We start from the raw sequence: 21,274 nt of genomic DNA, 5'->3' as shown, positions 1-21,274 counted from the left end.
TTATTTCTAAACAGTACCTGGGATGGAACATGCATTGCCTTTAGGACTTTACTGTGCTTTCATTGCTAGAGGCAGTGCTACAGTGGACACACATTTCTTGGAAGCTGATTTGGAAGGTGTTCTTGGGGGAGGAAGATAGTGAATGTTTGGCCAAGAGTTAAATCACTGCACTGCTGTTACCCAATGTCTTTGCAACCATTATTGATAGCTGTGAAGGGAATCAGTGGGGAAAGGATCTAGTGGGAGTCTCTTTCCCCCACAACCCAGATTTCCAACCTATGTCTGAATGGGTCTTGAATCAGAACCAAGGGCAGACAAAACACTTTGCTTTGCAAAGAAATTTAAAAGACAGCTAGTTAAAGAACTACTGTTAGAATTTTGTTCCATGCTAATAAATGACAAACAGAAAGGAACATCAAAAGCACAGAACACACCCCCCCCCCCCAAAAGAAAGAAAGAAAGAAAGAAAGAAAGAAAGAGTTGTTCAGATGATTTGCATTCTAGTTCAAGCTGTGCTGACAGTGGCAAGTCGAAGATCTCACTGTAGGGATTTGGATTAGCTGTACTGTTACAGATAACTCCTTTTATCAGTCTACCCAGGCTATATCATGAACCAAGGAATCCAGTGTTTTAACACAGGACTAGTTGAATTAGGGACACTGTTTTGCAGCAATGCCTGAGGGACTTTGGTTTTTCTGGTGAGTAAACAATAGGCAGACTGTTTTCAACTCATTTACAGTACATATACATCAGCTTTGACTGCCAGCATCATAATATCACCAGACATAGACTGCCTTAGTGCATGGTTAAGAACCACTGTCTTTATAATTCGCAACCTACGTCCCTTCCAGATGTGTTGATCTTTCACTCCCAAAATCCTTAGCCACTGGCCTTGTTGCCTGGGCTTCTTGGAATTAAAGGTCCACTGTCGAGAGGGCAAAGGTCAAGAGCCATTGCACAAAGCACACTTCAAATGGGAATATTGGTTGTTGACAAAACTGGGTGTTTCCCATTGGACTGCCCATCAAACATGCCAGACCAGTTGTCTGCAGGATTCTTTGCAAACGGTTAGAGAAAAGGTGGTGGCAATCGTAACATGACATACCGATGGTTGTGGGCTCATTACAGAGCTCTTGCAGTGCCAGACTGTGCCAGGACTTGATTAGCCACATTTATTGAGCCAAGCCAGTATAGCCAGTGTTTAAGCCCTGGCTTTGCAGTTCCAATTCAAGAGTGATATTTGCACAATACTCAAAAGCCCAAATGCCAGAGGAATCCATTTCTTTCTCATATACTCTAAAGCAAGATGTTCAGCTGGTTTGTGAAGATTTACAACTTATGCTCATTCTGTTTTAGGTCTTGTAGAAACATATTGGACTTAACCTGTTCATGTTAATAATCTCTCTCTTCTAGGGCACAGAGAGGTGGACAAGTAAATCCAGCCTTCTGCAGGTGCTCATCTCAATCCAAGGTAAATTATATTAAACCTTTAGATTTTCAGAACAGGCAAAATCACATTCTCCTGTTTTGGCGACTTAACTCCTTGCCCAGTATTGGTAGGCACTAGTATTCATTAACTCTGTCATGTCATTGAGAACTGCCAACCTACAGAAAGAATTGCAACTAGCCTTTGAGTTAGCCTTTGAAAGCTAACCAGTACATTTTAGTTTCTATACATTTTTTCTCTCTGCCCTTTTCGGCACATGTGCAACCCACGCACGCATGCAAGGAACAGTAATTATTTATGACAATGCACCCCAGTCTGTAATTTCAAGGGCCAAGCTGAATTGTCTACAGTAATAGTTCTTTTTGTGGAGGCAATGTTTGTCTTGATGCCCAAAGGATTACAAGACTACTTTACATGTGCTTGTGAAATAGTTTCTGCCGAGGTTTTTTGTTCAAACATTGCCAGAAAAATCACCTAGGGGCAGGGTCTTAATGCATGATTTTTTTCAAATATTTGTATTACGACACACTTGGAGAATTGTGCATAATTAGGAGTTTGGCTTGGCTTCAGTAAGTGTTGATCCAAAAATTTGAGGGATAATACTGCCTTAAATATGATTTGTGTTGGCTCCAAAGTGCCAGCTCTTCAGTCTATCAAAACACCCACCTTTCCAAAGTTGTAATTATTTCAGAATTGTCTCCCTGGAATTGTAAGCAATGCTTCAGTTCTGTTTGTATATTGAATTGCTTCTCGGCCTCTTCTCCAGCTGAGGTAGGCCCTATCAGAGTATGTCTATTTCCATGTACACTTTCACTCCTCTAAATACTTTATTTTCTCAGTTTCCTCTTTTTCTTCCCCTTCTCCTATTTTCTTATCATCAGGACTTATCCTTGTCAACGAACCTTATTACAATGAGGCTGGTTTTGACAGTGACCGAGGCTTGCAAGAGGGCTATGAGAACAGCCGATGCTACAATGAGATGGCTTTGATCCGGGTGGTGCAGTCAATGATGCAGCTGCTCCGCAAGCCGGTAGAGGTCTTTGAGCAGGAAATCTATGAGCATTTCTGTTGCAACGGCTGGCGCCTCGTCCACCGCATTGAGTCCTGGGTGGAAACAAATGAGCTGGTGGAAAGGAGTCACGATCATGCCTTTGTACATCCAGCATGTGGTGTTCTGGCTGAGAGCCCCGTAGACAGTACGGGGCCGTTGGGAGAGCAAGAGTTAGGGGCTGCTGCAGCGGCAGGGCCTATCCAGCTCTCTGATGGCAAGGAGGAACTGGAAGACTCTGGGTGCGGCATGTCAACACTGGCCACCAGTGACATCCATCAGTATTCAGACTCTGAGAGCCTGGGCCAGGCCAGAGCAGCACACTTCTCCAGAGACCTAACGGATGAGGGTAAAGCGATTCAAGACTCTGCCACTCAGCCTAGTGTGAAACCAAAGAAAAGGAGAAAGAGCTATAGGAGCTTTCTACCTGAGAGGAGTGGCTACCCCGACATTGGGTTCCCCCTCTTCCCGTTGTCCAAGGGGTTTATTAAGAGCATCCGTGGTGTCTTGCAGCAGTACCGAGCTGTCTTGGTAGAGGCCAACATCCCAGAGTGGACAGAAGACAAATAAAACATCAGGTTAGGAACAGACAGATGCACAGAAAAGAAGGGGAAACAGGGAGGACGGAGCTAGCAAACATTGTTAACAATAAATAGACTGACTCACTGCATCCATTCCTCCTTGGCCTGGTTTGTTATAGAGAAAGCAGAAGCTCCTTTAAGTCATTTTTAGACTGGCTCTCCCCTCTCCCCTCCGCCTTTCCAGACGCACAGGATGATTAAGCAACACTGTAGCCACCCACCACCAACCCATGTGTACATCTTGTTCCCCATTTGAACTTGACAATGCAAAGGTAGCCTTTCCATTCCAGAGCTCATAGAAAGCTGGAAGCAGATCCTCTCAACTGCTGTTCTTCTTGGGTGCTATGAATGATGGTGATGGCAATGATGATGGGGAATGCTGGAAGATCTCTGGTTTATATCAGTGAGGAAGACACAATCCTGCACATTTCATCAAACTTCTGACCTGACTTCACTAAAGCCTGTCTGTTAGTAAGCACTGAATAGCCCACGTTTCAGCTCTGTATCCATTCCTAATTGGGGGTGTTTTCTGTGTGCCACATCTGGGTGAATTCAGGGGATAAATTCTCCAGAAAACCTCAGCACAGTGTAGCTTGGACTTACCAGAAAAGAGCCACAAATTAGTGGATATATTTGTTTTCCCTGGTGGTGAAATCCCTCAATAAGCTACATTGAGGCAGAAATGTAAGCTGTGCTAGATAGGGCCTACACTCAGAATCTTCTTTTTGGCTTCTGGCGATCACCTGCTATCTGTCTTAATTATATAGTTTCTTCTGGAGAGTGTATCTCTTTCCACTTTGCCTTGAAGGGGAATAGTGCATATATCCTAGCCCACTACTCTCCCAAATACATGAACACTCTGCTACCAGCTTGACTATGTACACCAGAGTACCTCAGGATGACACTCAAAATAATTGCATGGTGCAACTCAAATTGGGCTTTTTTCAGTTTCAGTTTTCACTAGCGTGTTCACAAAGTGGCAGCCCTGTCTGACTCACTGTCAAGCCTACACTCTGATACAATTAGTGGGCCTCTTTAGCACCACATCTTTTAAGTCAAATCACAGCTTTTATTGTGAGCCAGTTATTTTTCCATGTATGTAACTCCCCCTAGGTGTTTCCATGTGACACAACCCATGCGACTATGGCAGAGAACCATGTACTTCGGGTGAGCCACAGTTGCTGGTGCGTTCCTGCTCTTGCATCCTAGACAGGAAAGTCATCTGCTCTTCATCCAGTATCTCCTGCCCCTCCATATTTGCATGGCATCACAGTTAGTCACCCTTGTATTCCCCCATTCTTTGTTAATGCACTAATAGCAAACTCCCATCCTTCTAGTGGAACAGTCTAGTTGGAGATGTGGAGAAGGAAGATGGTGTTTGATTGGATATTAATGAGCTAGTTTATCTTAGTAATAATGTGGATCATGATTAGTAGAGTCTGTCTATTTGGAAGGCTACAGTCTACAGGCTGTTTTGGCCAAGTCAATCATGGGTCATAAGAGAAGCCAGACTAGTTATATTTTTCCAAGGTTGATGCAAGAAGGATCAGAAGAATCAGGTTGATGCAAGAAAGGAATTTGGCAGAGGGATTCTGGTCTGTGTGCCCTTGTCACAATAGATTTTGTTGAAAGGCAGACAGCACGGAGAGCTGGGTGTCGCCCCATTCCTTATAGAGATGTGGCTATGGCTCCCCATCTCATCTTGAGAGAGGAATATTTCATTGAGATGTTGACACATTGAAAAAGCAATCTTGCTTTCCCAAGCTAACCATCACATAGCAATCTGTCCAGTTCTGAGCGATGACTACATTCCCATTTTGAATAGATTAGCAAGTCAGGAGCTGTAGTGCTCTTGTCAGCAAGGAGTTGTCTACAGGAGGTCCTTGCTTTTTCGTGAGCACAACTGCGAGCTTTGCCTGATTTCATGGAAGGAAGTATTGTGTCACATGAAGATCTTGCTTTCTCCTTGTCCTCCTAGGGACCTACCTTTTGCATCAATAAGCACTGACCATATATCTTTTGCTGTCAGCCCTTAACAGAGGCATGCACAGAAGTTTACATTTTCTCCCTGATAAGCTTTTGGATAATGTGAAGCTCTAATTATGCAGTTGCTGGTGAGCACACTGCAGCTATGTAAGTTTTTTTTTTTTGTTGGTGTATGTATGTAATAAAGAGTGAAGAGAATTTCAAGGAGACAAAAAACTGCTTAAACACACACCGAAAAGCCAAAGCATGAGGCATATTGTTAGTCTTGAGATGGGCTACATGATTGTGATGTATAAATTAAAATCTCTATCTGTTCAGTGCTGGGGTGGGAAGGGGAAAGAAATTATTACAAAAATACATTTCTAGCCTTGATTCTGTACAGTATTTAAAACTGATGGAGCTGTTATATTGGGGCAATGCTTAGAGGTGTGTTACTTTTGCAGCTGTGAATGCTTGGTTGCTTACAATATATGTATAAAGATATTGTGTGATCTTTTTTTTTACTTGCAAATTTTGTTTGGCTAATTAAGATGTAGTAATAAAGGAGAGAAAGTGGCTTGCCATTCTGTTTTGATGCTGTCAATAGCTTTGATGGGTTTTCACATTCTCCTTCCATCTTGAGACTCAATATGTATATGTTGCTGGAGGGAGGTTGGTTGGTTTGAGGAGCTGCAGACAGTTCCATTCCTCACCCAGTTATGGCAGGCCTTCTCTGGCTATCAATCACCCCTATCGTTTGTGAACAGCCACCCCTCTCCCACAACAGGGAGGCTTTCCCCTTGTCATCTCTTCCTTGATACCTTTACATGTACCAAGTTTTTCAGTTGTCCCTGTGACCTATCAATTTCAGTGTTGCGCCCATTTGCCACTATTTGGTGACTGAGGCAGAGTCTGGGTTAATTGGGCTCCTCTTAGCTGCAGTGTTCGTTGACTAGTTTGTGTATCCTCCTGCCTCCTCTCATAATGAAGTTTTCCCAAGGAAGCATGGGACAGTTTCTTAATCCATATAAATTCTATAAATGTATAATGATCATGCCTCTTGGATCATGATCATGCCATGCTCACACCTCAGCTCTTTGAATCTGCAAGAATCTAAGGTTTCTAGGAAACCAACAGTAGGAATGTTAAAATACTGCCCCTTCAGCACAGTGGTATGTCCTAACATGTGACTTTATGGCTTTGACACACTCAAATCCAGCTTCTTTCCCCTAACCTTAAATAACCTGAAATAGAACAGAGTAAAAGTTTATGGGACCTGAATCAGCTTGTTAAATACTGTTAATTGTGGTACAGCTGCTGTTAATTGCGGTACAAGGTGAGATTCTCTGTGATTGTCGAGTGGGCCCTTAGTGTCTGTAGGGGTTTCGTTCACACATGGATACCAACATTTATGGATGCTCAATTCCCATAATATGCAGTGGTGTAGAAAAACTGAGTCCCTGACATAAAATGGCAAAATCATGGTTTACCTCTGGAATTTGTTTTCATATTTTTCAAGCCATGGATGATTGACTTTGTGGATGCAAAATCCATGGATAAAAAGAGCTGACTACATTCAACATTTCTAACTGGAATTAAACCAGGTCATGGAGATGGGTTGCACATGTTAAATTGTCTTATTCCTGGTCTCTTAGGCCCCTTCTGCACTGCCTGTAAAATCCAGATTATCTGATTTGAACTGGATTCTATGGCAGTGTAGATTTATAATCCAGTTCAAAGCAGATAATGTGGATTATATAGCAGCATAGAAGGATGTTAAAAGGATGGAACAGGAAGGAAATTAAGGCCAACTGCCTCCCAATTTTGATCTCTTGCAGATGTTAAATAGCTATGGAGAAACATTTCAATCCTGAGTTTCCAATGCTACAAACTAGACACAAACATATCCCCTTATCAGTAGTCTGGAATTAGTCTTTAAAAAAAAAAAAAAAAGAACCAAATAAGCCAATTGGATTGCTCTCTTCCTCTTGCAACTCAACACTTTGTGATATGAATCACTTTAAAGTTCTCATGTGATCGTCTCATTCTTTAGAAAACAACTGCTTCACTCTCAGCTGACACTTCTTTCAAAAAGCCCCTAGAAAAAAAATAGTCTGACTCCCCATGTTTGTTTGCCTTTCCAGGGATAAATGAGGGTGTCCTTCACAACACAATAAAAAGGGAGGTAGGGTGAGAGTCTCATGTTGAAAGGGCAGTGATGCTCCAGGTGCAGCTGTACCACAATTCACATCATTTTGCCAGTTGGCTTTTTGGGTTGTGAGCAATAGGGGGTGTGAGGGCCATCCATTCCCCTATTTTCTGGTATCCTTCAGGAAGCATACATCTGAGAGCTCCACCAATCTGTGTGTGTCTCTTTCTTTGTTAAATAGATGTGAAGGTTTGCGGCCAGTATCACAATTTGCATCTTTCTATATCATTTACATTCTGATCCCACCTTCACAGCTGTGTACTGTACTTAAAAACCAAAAGTGGACTAAAATTGATGAAAAGTCGTGCCTTGAGCAGTCTAAAAACCCTAAGGGCACCAGATCCCGTCTGATCTTGGAGGCTAAGCAGAATCAGCTCTTGTTAATACTTGGATGAGACCACCAACAAAAATAGGTACTGTAGGTTGTATTTTCAGAGGAAGGAACTGGTCAGACCACCCTTGAGTATTCCTTCCCAAGGAGAACCTTTTGAAATTATAGGGCTAGCATAAATTGACAGGACACTTGAAGGCACTTGCACATCCTGTGATGAGTCAGTTAAGGTGCCACTGGCCCCCATCCCCCATTCTGTCTTGTAGTTTTTACATTTTTATTTTTACATGCACTGAAAGGCACATCTGGACTCCACATCACCACTTCCATGTATCACTGCCTATAGAGTTCTTTTTGGAGGCATGCTCCTAGGTTCCTACCAATTTGTGTTACATATGTTGCACAGGCTTCCAGGCTTGGACCATCACTTTAAGGGCACCAGTCTCCACTAATTTTAACATACCAGACCAAAAGGCTTCTGTAGTATGTATTTTATGGGCAATGCTGTTGTCAAGAACAAGTCTAGTTAGCTCATACTTTACGGGGCATGTACGAGCCATATGAGAAATCTCACCACTTTTATAACCCTCTTGAAGACTTTCTATATGCAGTCAAAAGCAAGTGCTGGTCCTTAGTAAATTGCAACTCAAAATCCATTGTGTGTATACTATACATACAGCTTAATCTCTGTACAAAATGAGAGTATAAAGCTAGTGGTAGAATGAAAACAAAGTAATGTGGCAGTCTTCTTAAACTCACATCTGGTTCTCACGGTAGGAAAACAGTATTTCTCTGTATCAATGTCATCAATTTGGTCCTGACACTTAAGAGCTGGCAGCCCAAACTTTACTGTGCACTGTGAAAGTGCCTATTTCATCCTCTTGCAGAACATGCTACTATGTGAGGAGGTCTGTGTTTCACTACGAATAGGAAGGCTGCAGCCCTTGGACTTTTGAAAACCCTGCTGCTAGCAATCCTCATAGCCCTGCAAGTGAATCCTTTCCTTTCCCCAAAAGCCCACTAATGTGTTGGGAGGCAGTGACATAAAAAAGTTGGTAGTCCTCACATCCATGTCATCAAAATATTAGCTGAAGTTATCACATTCCCTTAATCCACTTTACATACATGTAAAATCTACTCATAAGTGTTTTTGAAAGGCTATCAATAAATGCTGTGGCCATGTTGGGTGGCTTTAAAAATGAAAACAGCTTTATTGCTGAAGCTTTTGTTTTCTGAACTAAAAAAAATCTGAGCAAATTACTTTTTAACCTCCCCCACCTTTAGGCTAATATTGGATGTGTTACACAAAATCTTGGTGTGCACCTTGGTTGGGGCTAAAGTTGTGTCCCCTAACAAACTGCATCATTTTTTACAAGACTGTTGGGCAAATTTCAGAGTGTATATTTTCCAAGCACAAGGCAAATGTGGTAAGACTGCCATAATTCCTTCCCACCATTTTTGGCAGTGCTGGCAAGCTGTCAGATCGGTTACCTTGCACTGTCATTGGTAGAGGCTATAGATGCTGCAGATGTTGACTTGTCCCCTAGGGCAGTCAAGGAATCCAAACATATGTAAGTGGCCACTTTAAAACAAATTGGAGGTATGTAATTGCTGGAGAGTATGTACACCCATCTTCTCATTTTCTGGATTAAAAGTAACCAATCAACTACTCCGTTTGCTAATGAAACCCTTATGTGAGAAAGTCAAAAGGGTAAGGTATCAATTAGGATATGATAGCTGCAGTGGGAGGAGACATGTGGACTGAATGGCATCCTAAGACAAGAGTGGGGATTGTGGAGTCCACCAGATGTTGCCAGACTGAAAAGCCGAGCATTCACATCAGCGGTGTGAGGTCGGGCAGGCAAGAGCTGCAGCCCAATATATCTGGAAGGCAACATAATATACACCCATCGCAGAAGCTACTTGTTCTTTGAAGAGAAAAGAGGCAGCCTCAGTCTTAACAAACACCAGAGTTGTTGGCACCACTCTGAACTGAAATCAATTTTTGTTTTCTTTCACGGCTTGTTTGCTTTTTTGAAGAAGCTGCATCTTTATTTAATCTCTCCATAAGAATATAATTTATCACTACATACAACTTTAGTATTTTTTATAATTAAAAAACCCTACAAAATGAGAGGCTGAAAGTGGTCCCAAAAGTGGCATGAGACTGAGCCATTTTTATCCAGACACTGCATTAAGATGATGTCATGCCCTCTGCTTCAGCTGCTTGGTATGAAGGGTTTGATCTTGGGATGAAGGGCAAAACAGCTTTGCAGTGGAGCTGGCTTTGGTTTAATTTGGAGACCTACTTTTTCTCCCTCTAGGGCTATGCAGAGCAGGAAGACTGTAAAGCGGACTTTACTGCTGCACAGCATTGGAGAGAGAACACAGTCTGCCAACACAAAATAGGTGTTCTTATTGTAATTACTAAGTAGCTGATCTAAAGCCCAGTTCACCCTGAGAATGATCAGTTGACGTTTTCTTGATCAGGTAGAGCACCAGTGAAATCTCCCCATCCTGCTCCATGCTTACACGAGTCCGTTGTGCCCAGAATTATTGCTACTTTCTCCAAAGGCTTCAGGTCACTCAGGAGCCTGTGATGATACGCGCCAGCCGTCTATGAATTTGGCCTTGTACAGGTTCACATGCCAACACTTCACCATCCACTGTCATGACGCCCTTGGGCTCAAAGGGCTCTACCCGAAAGGCTTTCACAGGCACATAGTGAAGGTGGGGGTTGTTGAAAGACAGGTGTGTCCCTTTGTCCATGGCCATGAAGAATTTGATCATGGCCATCCTGGAGACCCCAGCAGTCAAATAGAAAAGGTGGATTGCATCATCATACAGCTTGGCTGAAGGAGCCAGAAGGAGGTCTGCTCCCAGGTGCGACTGAAAGATAGCTACGATGGAGACAAACTCCTCCTGAGGTGCTACAGTCCAGTGCTGAGGAACCGGTTGCTCCAAAGGTACCAACAGGGAGTCCTCAAGTACAGAGTCCTGACCAGGGTGTGCAGGCACAGCTGGGGACACGATGTTGTTGGAGAGCATCTGGGCTGCATCCTGTGCTGATGTGTCCTTCTGTGCTCCAGGAGGAAGCGAGGAGTCTGTGCAGGGGTTTTGCTCTTCAACTGGCAAGTATGAAACGCGGCCCTTGTAAACCTGGAAACAGGCCAAAAGCTGGAATGTGCCCACAGTGAAGCGAATACTTCCTAGTTTACGGTATCTTTCACTGGCAATGTCCACATCGGAGACGAAACCCCAGCCAAAGCTAAGGAAGGAGAAGAGACGCTTCCCTGAAGCTGTGCGTAGGGACACCAAGTCCATAGGAGCATGCAGGCCTTTGCATAGAAAGAATGTGCAGTTCATTAGCAGATCTTCTTTGACAAAGCTGCCCTTGCTGAGTGGGAGAGAAGAAAGACCAAAAATGTCAAAATGAAAAGACATAAACACATCAGTGTTGAAAACAGATTTGGGAAGGGTTAGGGGTGGCGGGATAAAATATAATAAAGTGAATGAACTGTCAATGCTCTCAGAAATCTCACAGACTGCATGATCCTGGAACTGGTTCCTCTAGTTGACTCATACTGCATAGGTCACATGCAGACACATTGTTTCTTCTTTGGAGGGGGGGGGGGCTTTTAAGCAGGGAGTTTTGTGAAGACCACCAAGATGGAAGGTGGACCATCTATAAATGCAGCTGGGAATAGTTTAAGAATAAGAAAATTGGTAGATAAGACACATACTGCAATACCACCCTTTTATTTATAGTCCTGCCCAACAACATCTTTCCTCTCAGGTGAGCTTGTCCATTCAGGTACTCTGTCAAGCCGACTGCCTGCGGCCATTAGAAACAAAAATTGCCATGACTGTAGGGAGTAGCAGGTGTAATAAAACTACCTTTTTAGCTGGCTAGGCCGAAGCCTGCATGGCAGTGTTTGGCCTCCTGGTTGTTGAGCAAAGAAGGAGGAGGAGTCAGGCTGACTCCTGATTGGGTGTAACAATCAGGGGTGGAGTCAGCTGAATGGAGGGAAAGGGAGCTGTCTTATCTGACAGGGAGAAGTGTCTGGGAGTGAGACAGAGAGAGTTGGATTTTTAGAGCAGGGAACTGACAGAAGTGAGAGAACTTTGAGAGAATCTCTAAGGTTTTGGAATAAGGGGAAGGCAGGAAGCCAGAGCTTTACTGAGTTAGAAGAACTAGTAAAGGAGGGTTGTGCCTTAGTGAGCCTTGTAAAGGTTTCACAGATACCTTATTGCCATTTGTCTTGGGTCTGCATCCCAGTGAATACTGTGTCTAATAGTAGAACAGTGGTTTAAAGAGATTCTCAGATATAAAAGTTATTCTGTCAGAGAGAACTGTTTGATTCAAGCAACCAAGTTAATGCAACTGCATCAAGATTTTGTACCACTCATTCCAACGAGTTGTTGTTATTCTCAAGTTAAAATAAACTCTTTATTAGTTTACTTTTAACTGGTGTTCGCCTCAGTCCATTCGTTTCCCTCAAAAGTCATTCTCTCAACACATTCTTTACTCTCCAGTCAGCCATTGAAGTTCAGGAGCTCAAACATTCTTTTATTTAAAATACAATCACACCCTTTTTGGTTCCTCAGGCCGGCAATTCTGAGGTGGTGGCAGCTATATTTCTACCAAGTACTTCGGTCACTTAGGCTCAGCCTTTTGTTCCACGCTATATATCTAAGGGCAGAGGTGTGATCGTGGTGTCCACCCTGCCTCGATATACCTTTAATTTTACTATATTGGTGGCAGCGGTGGGATTTGTTTGTCCACCCTGCCTTGATAAGCCTCTAATTCCTTTATAGCAGGTATGCTGACACAATATTACTGTTTGTTTGGGGTTTTTTGTCGTGTCAGGAGCGACTTGAGAAACTGCAAGTCGCTTCTGGTGTGAGAGAATTGGCTGTCTGCAAGGAAGTTGCCCAGGGGATGCCTGGATGATTTGATGCTTTTATCATCCTTGTGGGAGGCTTCTCTCATGTTTCCGCATGAGGAGCTGGACCTGATAGAGGGAGCTCATCTGCCTTTCTCCGAATTCGAACTTGCGACCTGTCGGTCTTCAGTCCTGCCGGCACAGGGGTTTAACCCACTACGCCACTGTATTTACTCATATTACTCATATTACTGATGAGTAAAGAAGACCTTCAATGCTAGAACAGCAGCTGGACCATGTAGGAAAGCGGTGCTATGACAGAGGGAAACGAGGCATGGCTGCACAATCTGCTACGCTAAAACTTGGACTGGATGGCCAATCATGGATTTTTTAGAGCAATAGGTAAAGTTTAAGGTTTCCCCTGATATTGTCCAACACTGGGGTGGGGTGGGGTGGTGCTCATCTCCATTTCTAAGCCGAGGAGCCAGCGTTGTCCATAGACACCTCCAAGGTCATGTGGCCGGCATGACAGCATGGTGCCGTTACCTTCCTGCCAGTGGTACCTCTTGATCTCACATTTGCATGTTTTTGAACTGATAGGTTAGCAGAAGCTGGAGCTAACAGTGGGAGCTCACCCTGCTCCCTGTATTCAAACTGCCAACCTTTCGCTCAGCAACTTCAGCAGCTCAGCAGTTTAACCGACTGTGTCACCGGGGGACTTCTAGAACAATCCGTGAGCCAAGTCTCAGAGTGCCTGAGCTCCTTGCAGTCTTGTGTAGCAGAATTGTCAACAACCTTAGCACAGTGTAGTGGTTTCTTCAGGAAACAGAGGCCCCAGGCCATACATACAGGTCAACACTATATGTAGGGCCAAGCAGGAGCTCATTTAGGTGAGAGAGAAATAGGCAGGGGGGAAAATTGGGTTGGTATCCTGTAAGTGGCACACATAGGCGGCCTATATCTACACTGCAGCTGGTGCAGTGTTGAACTGGGCCTCCAGAGGACCAGAGTTTGAATCACTGCCCAACCTTGGAAACTCGCACTTGGTGACCTTGGGCAAGTCACATTTAGCTAGAGAGGAAGGCAAACTCCTTCTGAAGAAATCTTGCCAATAAATCCCTGTATTGGGGTGGTCTTGTGGTTGGCAATAAATAACTTGAAGGCACAATCCACACAAGTCTTTGGGGGTTTTTTGCTGATTTTCTGGTCACTGTGAAAACTGGTATTCACTTCCTCTCTCCACATCAACCAACTCTAGTGCAGAGTTCATTTACCCCTTGGTCATGCCATGCCAGGTGAGAGCGGTGTATGTGTGTGTGTGTGGGGGGGGGGGGGAGCATCACCATACACTTAGTGTCATCCAATGAAGCTATCAGAAGGTCCAGCAGACTTTAGCACAGAATGTAATCATTTCAATTATCTGTGGCAGATGAAGGGTTTGGTGACTACCCAGGTGTACTGCAGTTCTGCAACTGGAATTACTACTATACTACACTGGACCACACAGGATTGTAGTCAGTCGGAGCCTTGCCAAGGAGAAAAGTGGTCACCCAGACCTTTGGGTGAGACTCTTAAGTCAATTCTAAATATTGACAAAATGGGAGTGAAAAACTTCCCCATACACAGTTGCCCCTGTGTCATTTCAAACATGTGCAAAGTGGTCTGATTGCAGCTTTTTTTCTCTTGTGCTCTATTTTGAGTGGGTAAATATACAGTATGTATGTTCTCAGGGGGCTTATTCCTGGGGAAACCTGAGAACCAAGCAGCAGTGCTTCTCTCAGTCCCCCCAGCCAGCCAGGTGGCTGAGCCAGTTTGACAGAGAGGGGCAGAATCCCCCCAAGTGACACCTTCAGCCCCCCTCCCTGTCCCCTCCCTCCACCAAATGAAGCCCTTTAGGAAATGAAGATTAGTCCCAGAGCAGATGGAGGAGGAGGAGGACAGCTGTGCAAGGGGCAGAGGCCAAAGTTGGAGTGATGCTATAAGGGACATCATACAATCTGGGCAGAAACTGCAACATGAAGCAAGGACTTCCAATTAAACAGCTTCTATGGGGCAATACTCTCCCCCAGCCCCATCTGTCAACAAGCAACAATGGTACCAGGTCATATTTGACACCCTCTTCCATCAGGGAGAGTCTGCCAATGCAACTGCCTTGCAATCAGCATCACACCACAGGAGGATAGGGAGAGGCAGAAAGGAATCCACGGCCGGCTTGAAGGCGAGGCAGAATCTCGGCCCACCAGATTAAGTTTCCACGATGCAAAGTTTCATACTCCTCTCTGGGACTGGCAGAGCAAAAGGGTCCTAAACATGCTCAAAACAACTTTGTGGAATTGCCATCTTATCATACACATGGCTTTTCCTCCCACAGTGTGGAGTTCGCTGCTATTGCCTTGAACAAAGCCTTGAGAAGTCGGCTTGTCAGTCTACTGAATACCAATCTTCCCACATAGCTAATCCAGGCCATTAGGTCAAAGCAGAAGAACTCCCATCCCGCTCCTGACTTAAATTAGTAACACCAAGCCTCTGGTGATCACTTACCCCCCATAATGATTGAGAGAAGCTGCCAGGGCGTTTCCAGAGCCTCCTGGGAGGATACAAAGAGGCTTCTGGATCACAGACCTCCAGTCGGGACGCTCCATCAGTCCATTGATCACCTGCAAGGACACAAAGGACGGTCAAAGGGCAAGCATCAGGGAGCCATTTTTCATATATATGACCTTAGCTTTGGTAACCAGTTATTTTAATGCTCTGTTCCAACATGCTCCAGAATCACCAGTGCAACATATTGGGAGGTGGAATATATTACATCTCAAAAGAGGTACACAGAAGTACTTCTGTCAATCTCATGTAAGACACCATACTAAGGCTGTGAGTTTATGACATCCATTAGTCAGAAAATAATTCCCATTTTTTGAAGGCAAGCATGGCTATCAGAAGCAAGACAATGATGGAACAATAATAAAATATATTCCATAAGCATGCAATAGACAAACACAGAATTATGTAAGTTTGAAACATAGAATGGCTTGGACAATGCTACTGGAAAATGAGATTAACAGAAAGACATTGGTTATTATATGTTTTTAATGGTTTTTGTATTGTATTCATTTTACACTGATTTTATAATGCTATTTTAAATGTATTAATTGTATATTGTGGATTGTTATGGCATCAAATTGTAAGCCACCTTGAGTCGCCTTCAGGCTTGAGAAAGATGGGACAGAAATACTGTAAATAAATAAATAAATAAATACATTTCCCTCCTGCTTGCCCTTTGATCGTGAAGTGACTTTCAAACAGTAGCAAAAGTTATTTTGAGAGCATTTTAATATCTATTTAGAGACATTTTAACAGTAACCTTTCAAATTTTATGTTGCTCTCTTTTCAATCTAAGGAGTGTTTTCCATAACAGAAAGTAACTACTAGAACTTATTATTCCATTCTGAGTAAATATAACAGTTTCCTTCCCACACATTGCAACAAGCAATGGGAAACAAATTATGTTTAAGAAGTAACTTTTCAAACTGCCCTGAAAGCTATCCGTCCACATTTCAAACTTAACATTAACTGTGTTCAACCATTTACGAGCCAACATTTCATTCAGAGTGGCTGTCTTTCTCCAAAATAAAAGCTTATTTTACATTCTGTTACTCCTAATGGGAGAGTCTACTTTTTTTGCGTCAGAATTTGTGGTCAGGAAATGCATAACGGCAGAGCAAGACTCAGGGGAAGAGAGCGGAGAGAACCAGGCAAGGCAGGGATTCCATGCTGAATCTACCAACAAACTCAAGGCCTTGTCATCCTCCACATCTCCCTTCAGTGTGCCCAGTGAGCCCTCTTCTTCTACTCAGCCCATAAAGGTGGAGGACCACTGGATCTGGTTGCAGTCCAGGCTGACATAACCAGTACAACCCCTGGAACTAACATGCTCCTTCAAAGTACAGTGCCTTGAGTGCTAGGTTGTCATTGCAACGGACTTAGGTATCCTGTTTAAACAAGCAGCAAGGTTTATGGTTTCCTTACATGCTCACCATGGGCTCATGGGGCAGCACTGGCTGTCTATGATGGGAATGATGCCAGCAGACAACTCAGTGCCATAATCTTATAACTGCTAAAACCAGGACCCCAGATTGAGTAGCATCTCACCAGCTCGCCTCCTTACCTCATACAGTAAGCCATCTCCAGCCATCACCACCAAGGCATCCCACCTGGACAAGTCCTTCTCTTTCACCATATCCCAGGCATGGTTGTGCCTCTCTGCATGGAGAAAGACAAGGAGAATCCATGACTAGCCTGTTCATTGCATTATATAATTTATAAACCCTTGGATAAAATTTGCCTGGGTGAACCTACACTGATGCAAAAGTGGGCAGCTGCAGTCTCATTACACACAGGGCTGGGGAAGGGTAGTTATGTTAATTTGCTGCAGGATGACAACAATGGGAAAAAATCTACAGGCAACACAAAGGTGAATGGGTTTTGTTTGGCATTTCATGGGCAGCAGCCCATAACTTCAGGCACTTTAAGGTGATGCATGTTTTGATTGGAGATGAAGAAGTGGGAAACAGACTTTCAAAAAAGAAAGTTCTGCACTCTCTGGAGACTCCTATGTTACTTGGATGGAGGAGAAGATGCCGCCAGTCCATTCAAATACAAACAGTGGCCCTGATCTTCTATGATAGTTGCAGACTGCTGATTGTGTTATGGCAGTGGTTCTCAACATGTGGGTCCCCAGATGTTTTGGCCTTCAACTCCCAGAAATCCCAACAGCTGGTAAACTGGCTGGGATTTCTGTGAGTCATAGGTCACAGATTGAGAACCACTGTGTTAATGGCATTCTTGCATCAAATAGGAACGTTGCACATGCAAATGTGTGTGGGCATCCATATGCACAACTTCACTGCATGCGTGCAATTCCATTTCTGTGACTTTGACAGTACATCAAGAAAAAAATGTCCAACAAAAATGTGTTAAGACAGTAACAGGATTATGGCCTGTGGATAAACACAATGACTAGTTATCCAACAGGGTGGCACTCTGATTCCACATTAATACAGGATGGCAACCGACATTCCCACACACCGCTCTTTTTATCACACACACCTCCTCTATTTACTCTTAATCAAACATCTCCCAAAATCAGGGCTAACTGAAAATAAAAACGGTTGTTCACGATCCCAGTGTAACCAGCCTCCCAAGAAAAATATCTGGTCTTCTCCTCCTCCCCTCAAAAGAAGTATTAAGATGAAATGAGACACACGATTAAGATAGTTTGCACTGTAGAAGAAACAGGCAGAATTGTGGTGGTGCAAGCTGTCAGATTTGCTTAGGTGGGAAGGCAAAATGCTACAGCCTTTCTCCACCATGTACATGATTAATAATAACACCTGGCTTGCACAAATAAGAATCTAGTCTTACAGCTTGTATTCAGTGAGAAAGATTCCAAAAAAGGAAAAAGAGATGCGAAGTTTCATGCAGACATGAGACAGCATAGGAGAGAGAACAGAACCTTGTAAGAACTTAAATAATAAACACCCATGGGGGTAAACAATCAACATTTCCAGAAAGCATGGCTTTAGGAAATGCCCAACCTAATAGGAGCACAGCCATTGCTAAAGGTACCTTTTATCCCCAAACTGGATCTACTCAGGAGGACAATAAAAGTATTGAAAGCTTCTGGGAGAGCATGTTGTCACTCTCTCAACTACAAGTTGGCCAAGGCAGCTTCTATCCACAAACCAGGCCATGAAACCCAAACTGAAATGGAACTAATTTAGATTTATTTATGTCTCCTAGGCATATTCATTGGTAACAAGGATGTTCCCATTTAGAGAATGTCAAGTGCCATGGAAAATTGATATAATGCAGCATTTGATTCAATTAAGTTTAGAACCAAAGGAATTGGTACATTGAACAAAGGATGGGGCAAATCTGCAACTCTCCAGATAGAGTTGGAACACATGTTACAATAGTCCTGGAAAACTACAGTCAAGGCCGAGGGATCACTGGAATAGCAATCCAACCACATTTGGAGGACCACCGTTGCCGGTCCTTGCTAATTGAAACACTAGGATGGCCCTACAGCTCAGAAGTACCTGCAAGCTGAAACTAAAGTCAAGTGGGGTTAATCTAAAGAGGACAAATAAGTGAGGCCTGGAGCAGGAATGAGCAAGCAGATTTGGGCATTGTTACATTTCAGTTTGGGTCCTGGCATCTTCTCTCATGCTGTGAAGAAAGAAAAACTGCAATGGTCATGGGAATACTTACCAGTTACAAACATGTCAAATCCTATGTTGGCTTCCTTCAGCATTGGCTGGACATGGCATCTGAACAATTGTGGAGCCCGTCCTGATCCGCTCTGTGGATTCAGCAGAATCATCACTCGACAGGGCCGAGGGAGGAGGCCATATGTTACTCCTGTATGAAGACACAAGAGGTGGGAGAGAGAATGGGAATCAGAATCACAGACTAAAATAATGTCCTATGGAATTTGCTGCTTTCCTTATTTGCTCCAGTAGTGTAGTTGCACATTCTGAAATAGAAATACTCATCATGACTGGCCCCATAGCCGGGCATCCCAGAAGACAGTAACACTGCAACTAGAAGTGCTGGCCCATAACTAAACATTGGTTGCATTATCTTTAATCTCAAGCAAGATCAGGTAAAGCCATTGGGCCTTAACTGCAATTCAAGATCAAGACACTCCAGAAGACTTAGTGTTACAATAATGACAGCTTACAATAATATGTTGTTCCTGAAGAAATCCATTACTTCTCTCCCTCCCTCCCTCCCCCTGCCCCCGCCTTAGCTCCTGTGAGAATTTCTGTAAAATTCAGAGGGATGTGTCTGCCAGAAAGCAGTGGCAGGTAGGGTCATTGTCCTTGCTAAGCACAACACTTTTTAAACCCCAAATCCCATCTTATTTATGAGACGCCACAGGCTTATCAATAAAATGACATCTCTAAGGCTGGAGGAGAGGCACCACAGATGTGAGGTCATTGTATACCAATATATTGCAGGAGGAGGTTTGACTATAGTAAAGTTAGCTCCAGACTGAAGATATAAATATCCCCTATCACATTTCTTATCCTCTTTGGATTTTTTTTTTGTGTCAGGAGCGACTTGAGAAACTGCAAGTTGCTTCTGCTGTGAGAGAATTGGCCGTTTGCAAGGACATTGACCAGGTGACACCTGGATGTTTTAATGTTTTACCATCCTTGTGGGAGGTCTTTCTCATGTCCCCGCATGGGGAGCTGGAGCTGACAGAGGGAGCTCATCTACGCTCACCCCGGATTCGAACCTCCGACCTGTCAGTCTTCAGTTCTGCCAGCACAAGGATTGAACCCATTGCACCACCAGGGGCTCCAGGCACAGTGGGTTATAGCCCTTACAAAAAAGTTACTGCAAATGAGGGCAGGGGACTGACAGATAAAAGGAGTAGACTTCCCAATTTGTATATGTGGAGTTTTTAAAGAGAAATCACCTGTCCTAATGGGGAATTCAACAAACAATTGATATTCTGAGTAAGCTTTTTATATGATGCTTTCTATATTTGGAGAAGTAATGCAGATGATCTCAGAGAATTTCACAGAACAATTCATTCTATAAATATAAATCTTCTGGTTGATTTATAATATAGGTTGTAAAGGGTTTCCCCTGACATTAAGTCCAGTCGTGTCCGACTCTGGGGGTTGGTGCTCATCTCCTTTTCTAAGCTGAGGAGCCAGGGTTGTCCATAGAAACCTCTAAGGTCATTTGGCCAGCCTGACTGCATGGACTGCCGTTACCTTCCCAACAAGGTGGTACCTATTGATCTACTCACATTTGCATTTTTTCAAACTGCTAGGTTGGCAGAAGCTGGGGCTGACAGTAGAAGCTCATGCCGTTCCCTGGATTTGAACCTGTGACCTAAGTTCAGCAGCGCAGCCCTTTAACCTACTGTGCCACCAGGGGTTCTGATTTATAATATAGGACACCATACATCTATCTCATTTCTACACTATATAGAAAACCCACAGATGCTAACACCCAAGATTCAATAGTTCTCGCTATGACATTGAGAAATATTCTCCCTTGTGGCCAAATCTTCAGGTTAAAACAAATTTGTTTTCATGTGGAAGAATTCAAAAACGAGTCTTGTACATAATCTAAACAACCTATTGAAAGAGGGTTATATACAGCATGTGTAATGGTTCTCAACCTCTGGGTCCCCAGATGTTTTGGCCTTCAACTCCCAGAAATCCTAACAGGTAGTAAAATGGCTGGGATTTCTGGGAGTTGTAGGCCAAAAATATTGGGGACCCACAGGTTGCGAACCACTGGGATAGAGTAAGAGAGCTGAGAGATCTTGCTCAGGATCATTGAATCATAGAGTTGGAAGAGACCTCATGGGCCATCCAGTCCAACCCCCGGCCAAGAAGCAGGAACACAAACAACACCAACCATCTTAATTTCTCTCTCACCTGTAGATATATCACCGAAGGCTTATAGAGGTTCATTAGAAACACTGGTGCATAGTTCAAACCACAGATATCTTTTTAAAGGACTGGAAATATCAAACACTAACTTCACGGAACATTAAAACCACAAACTCACACAGACGGACACAGCCCGACTCGCAGGCCAACTGCCCCTTTGGACACTAAATATATTGCATTTACATTTCCAAAATCATTGCATTTACAAACAGTACTGACAAAGAGAAATATATTTTGATGCACTTCAAGAGCTGTAATAACAAATTTGTTATGTATTGTCGAAGGCTTTCATGGCTGAAATCACTGGGTTGTTGTAGGTTTTTTGGG

At 43.5% G+C, this 21,274-nt stretch overlaps 2 protein-coding genes across 2 annotated transcripts in view; one reads left to right on the top strand and one right to left on the bottom strand.

Moving 5' to 3' along the window:
• The window catches only part of UBE2O (ubiquitin conjugating enzyme E2 O), an 83,303-nt gene extending 77,678 nt beyond the window's left edge, over nucleotides 1-5,625 (top strand). Inside the window, exons 18-19 of the mRNA XM_060764607.2 lie at nucleotides 1,414-1,471; nucleotides 2,329-5,625. Of these exons, the coding sequence (XP_060620590.2) occupies nucleotides 1,414-1,471; nucleotides 2,329-3,065 (795 nt within the window). The 3' untranslated portion in view covers nucleotides 3,066-5,625. The remainder of the gene's footprint in view (nucleotides 1-1,413; nucleotides 1,472-2,328) is intronic.
• A 1,360-nt stretch (nucleotides 5,626-6,985) lies between these two features.
• The window catches only part of SPHK1 (sphingosine kinase 1), a 47,043-nt gene continuing 32,754 nt past the window's right edge, over nucleotides 6,986-21,274 (bottom strand). The window contains exons 2-5 of the mRNA XM_060764612.2: nucleotides 18,738-18,887; nucleotides 16,633-16,727; nucleotides 15,009-15,124; nucleotides 6,986-10,978 (exon numbers count right to left, since the gene is read on the bottom strand). Of these exons, the coding sequence (XP_060620595.2) occupies nucleotides 10,168-10,978; nucleotides 15,009-15,124; nucleotides 16,633-16,727; nucleotides 18,738-18,887 (1,172 nt within the window). The 3' untranslated portion in view covers nucleotides 6,986-10,167. The remainder of the gene's footprint in view (nucleotides 10,979-15,008; nucleotides 15,125-16,632; nucleotides 16,728-18,737; nucleotides 18,888-21,274) is intronic.

Source organism: Anolis sagrei, chromosome 2 (genome assembly GCF_037176765.1).
Source record: "Anolis sagrei isolate rAnoSag1 chromosome 2, rAnoSag1.mat, whole genome shotgun sequence".
In the NCBI taxonomy this organism is placed as follows: Eukaryota; Metazoa; Chordata; class Lepidosauria; order Squamata; family Dactyloidae; genus Anolis; species Anolis sagrei.
The sequence above is the reverse complement of the archived record's forward strand: the minus strand, read 5'-3'. Positions and strand labels throughout refer to the sequence as shown.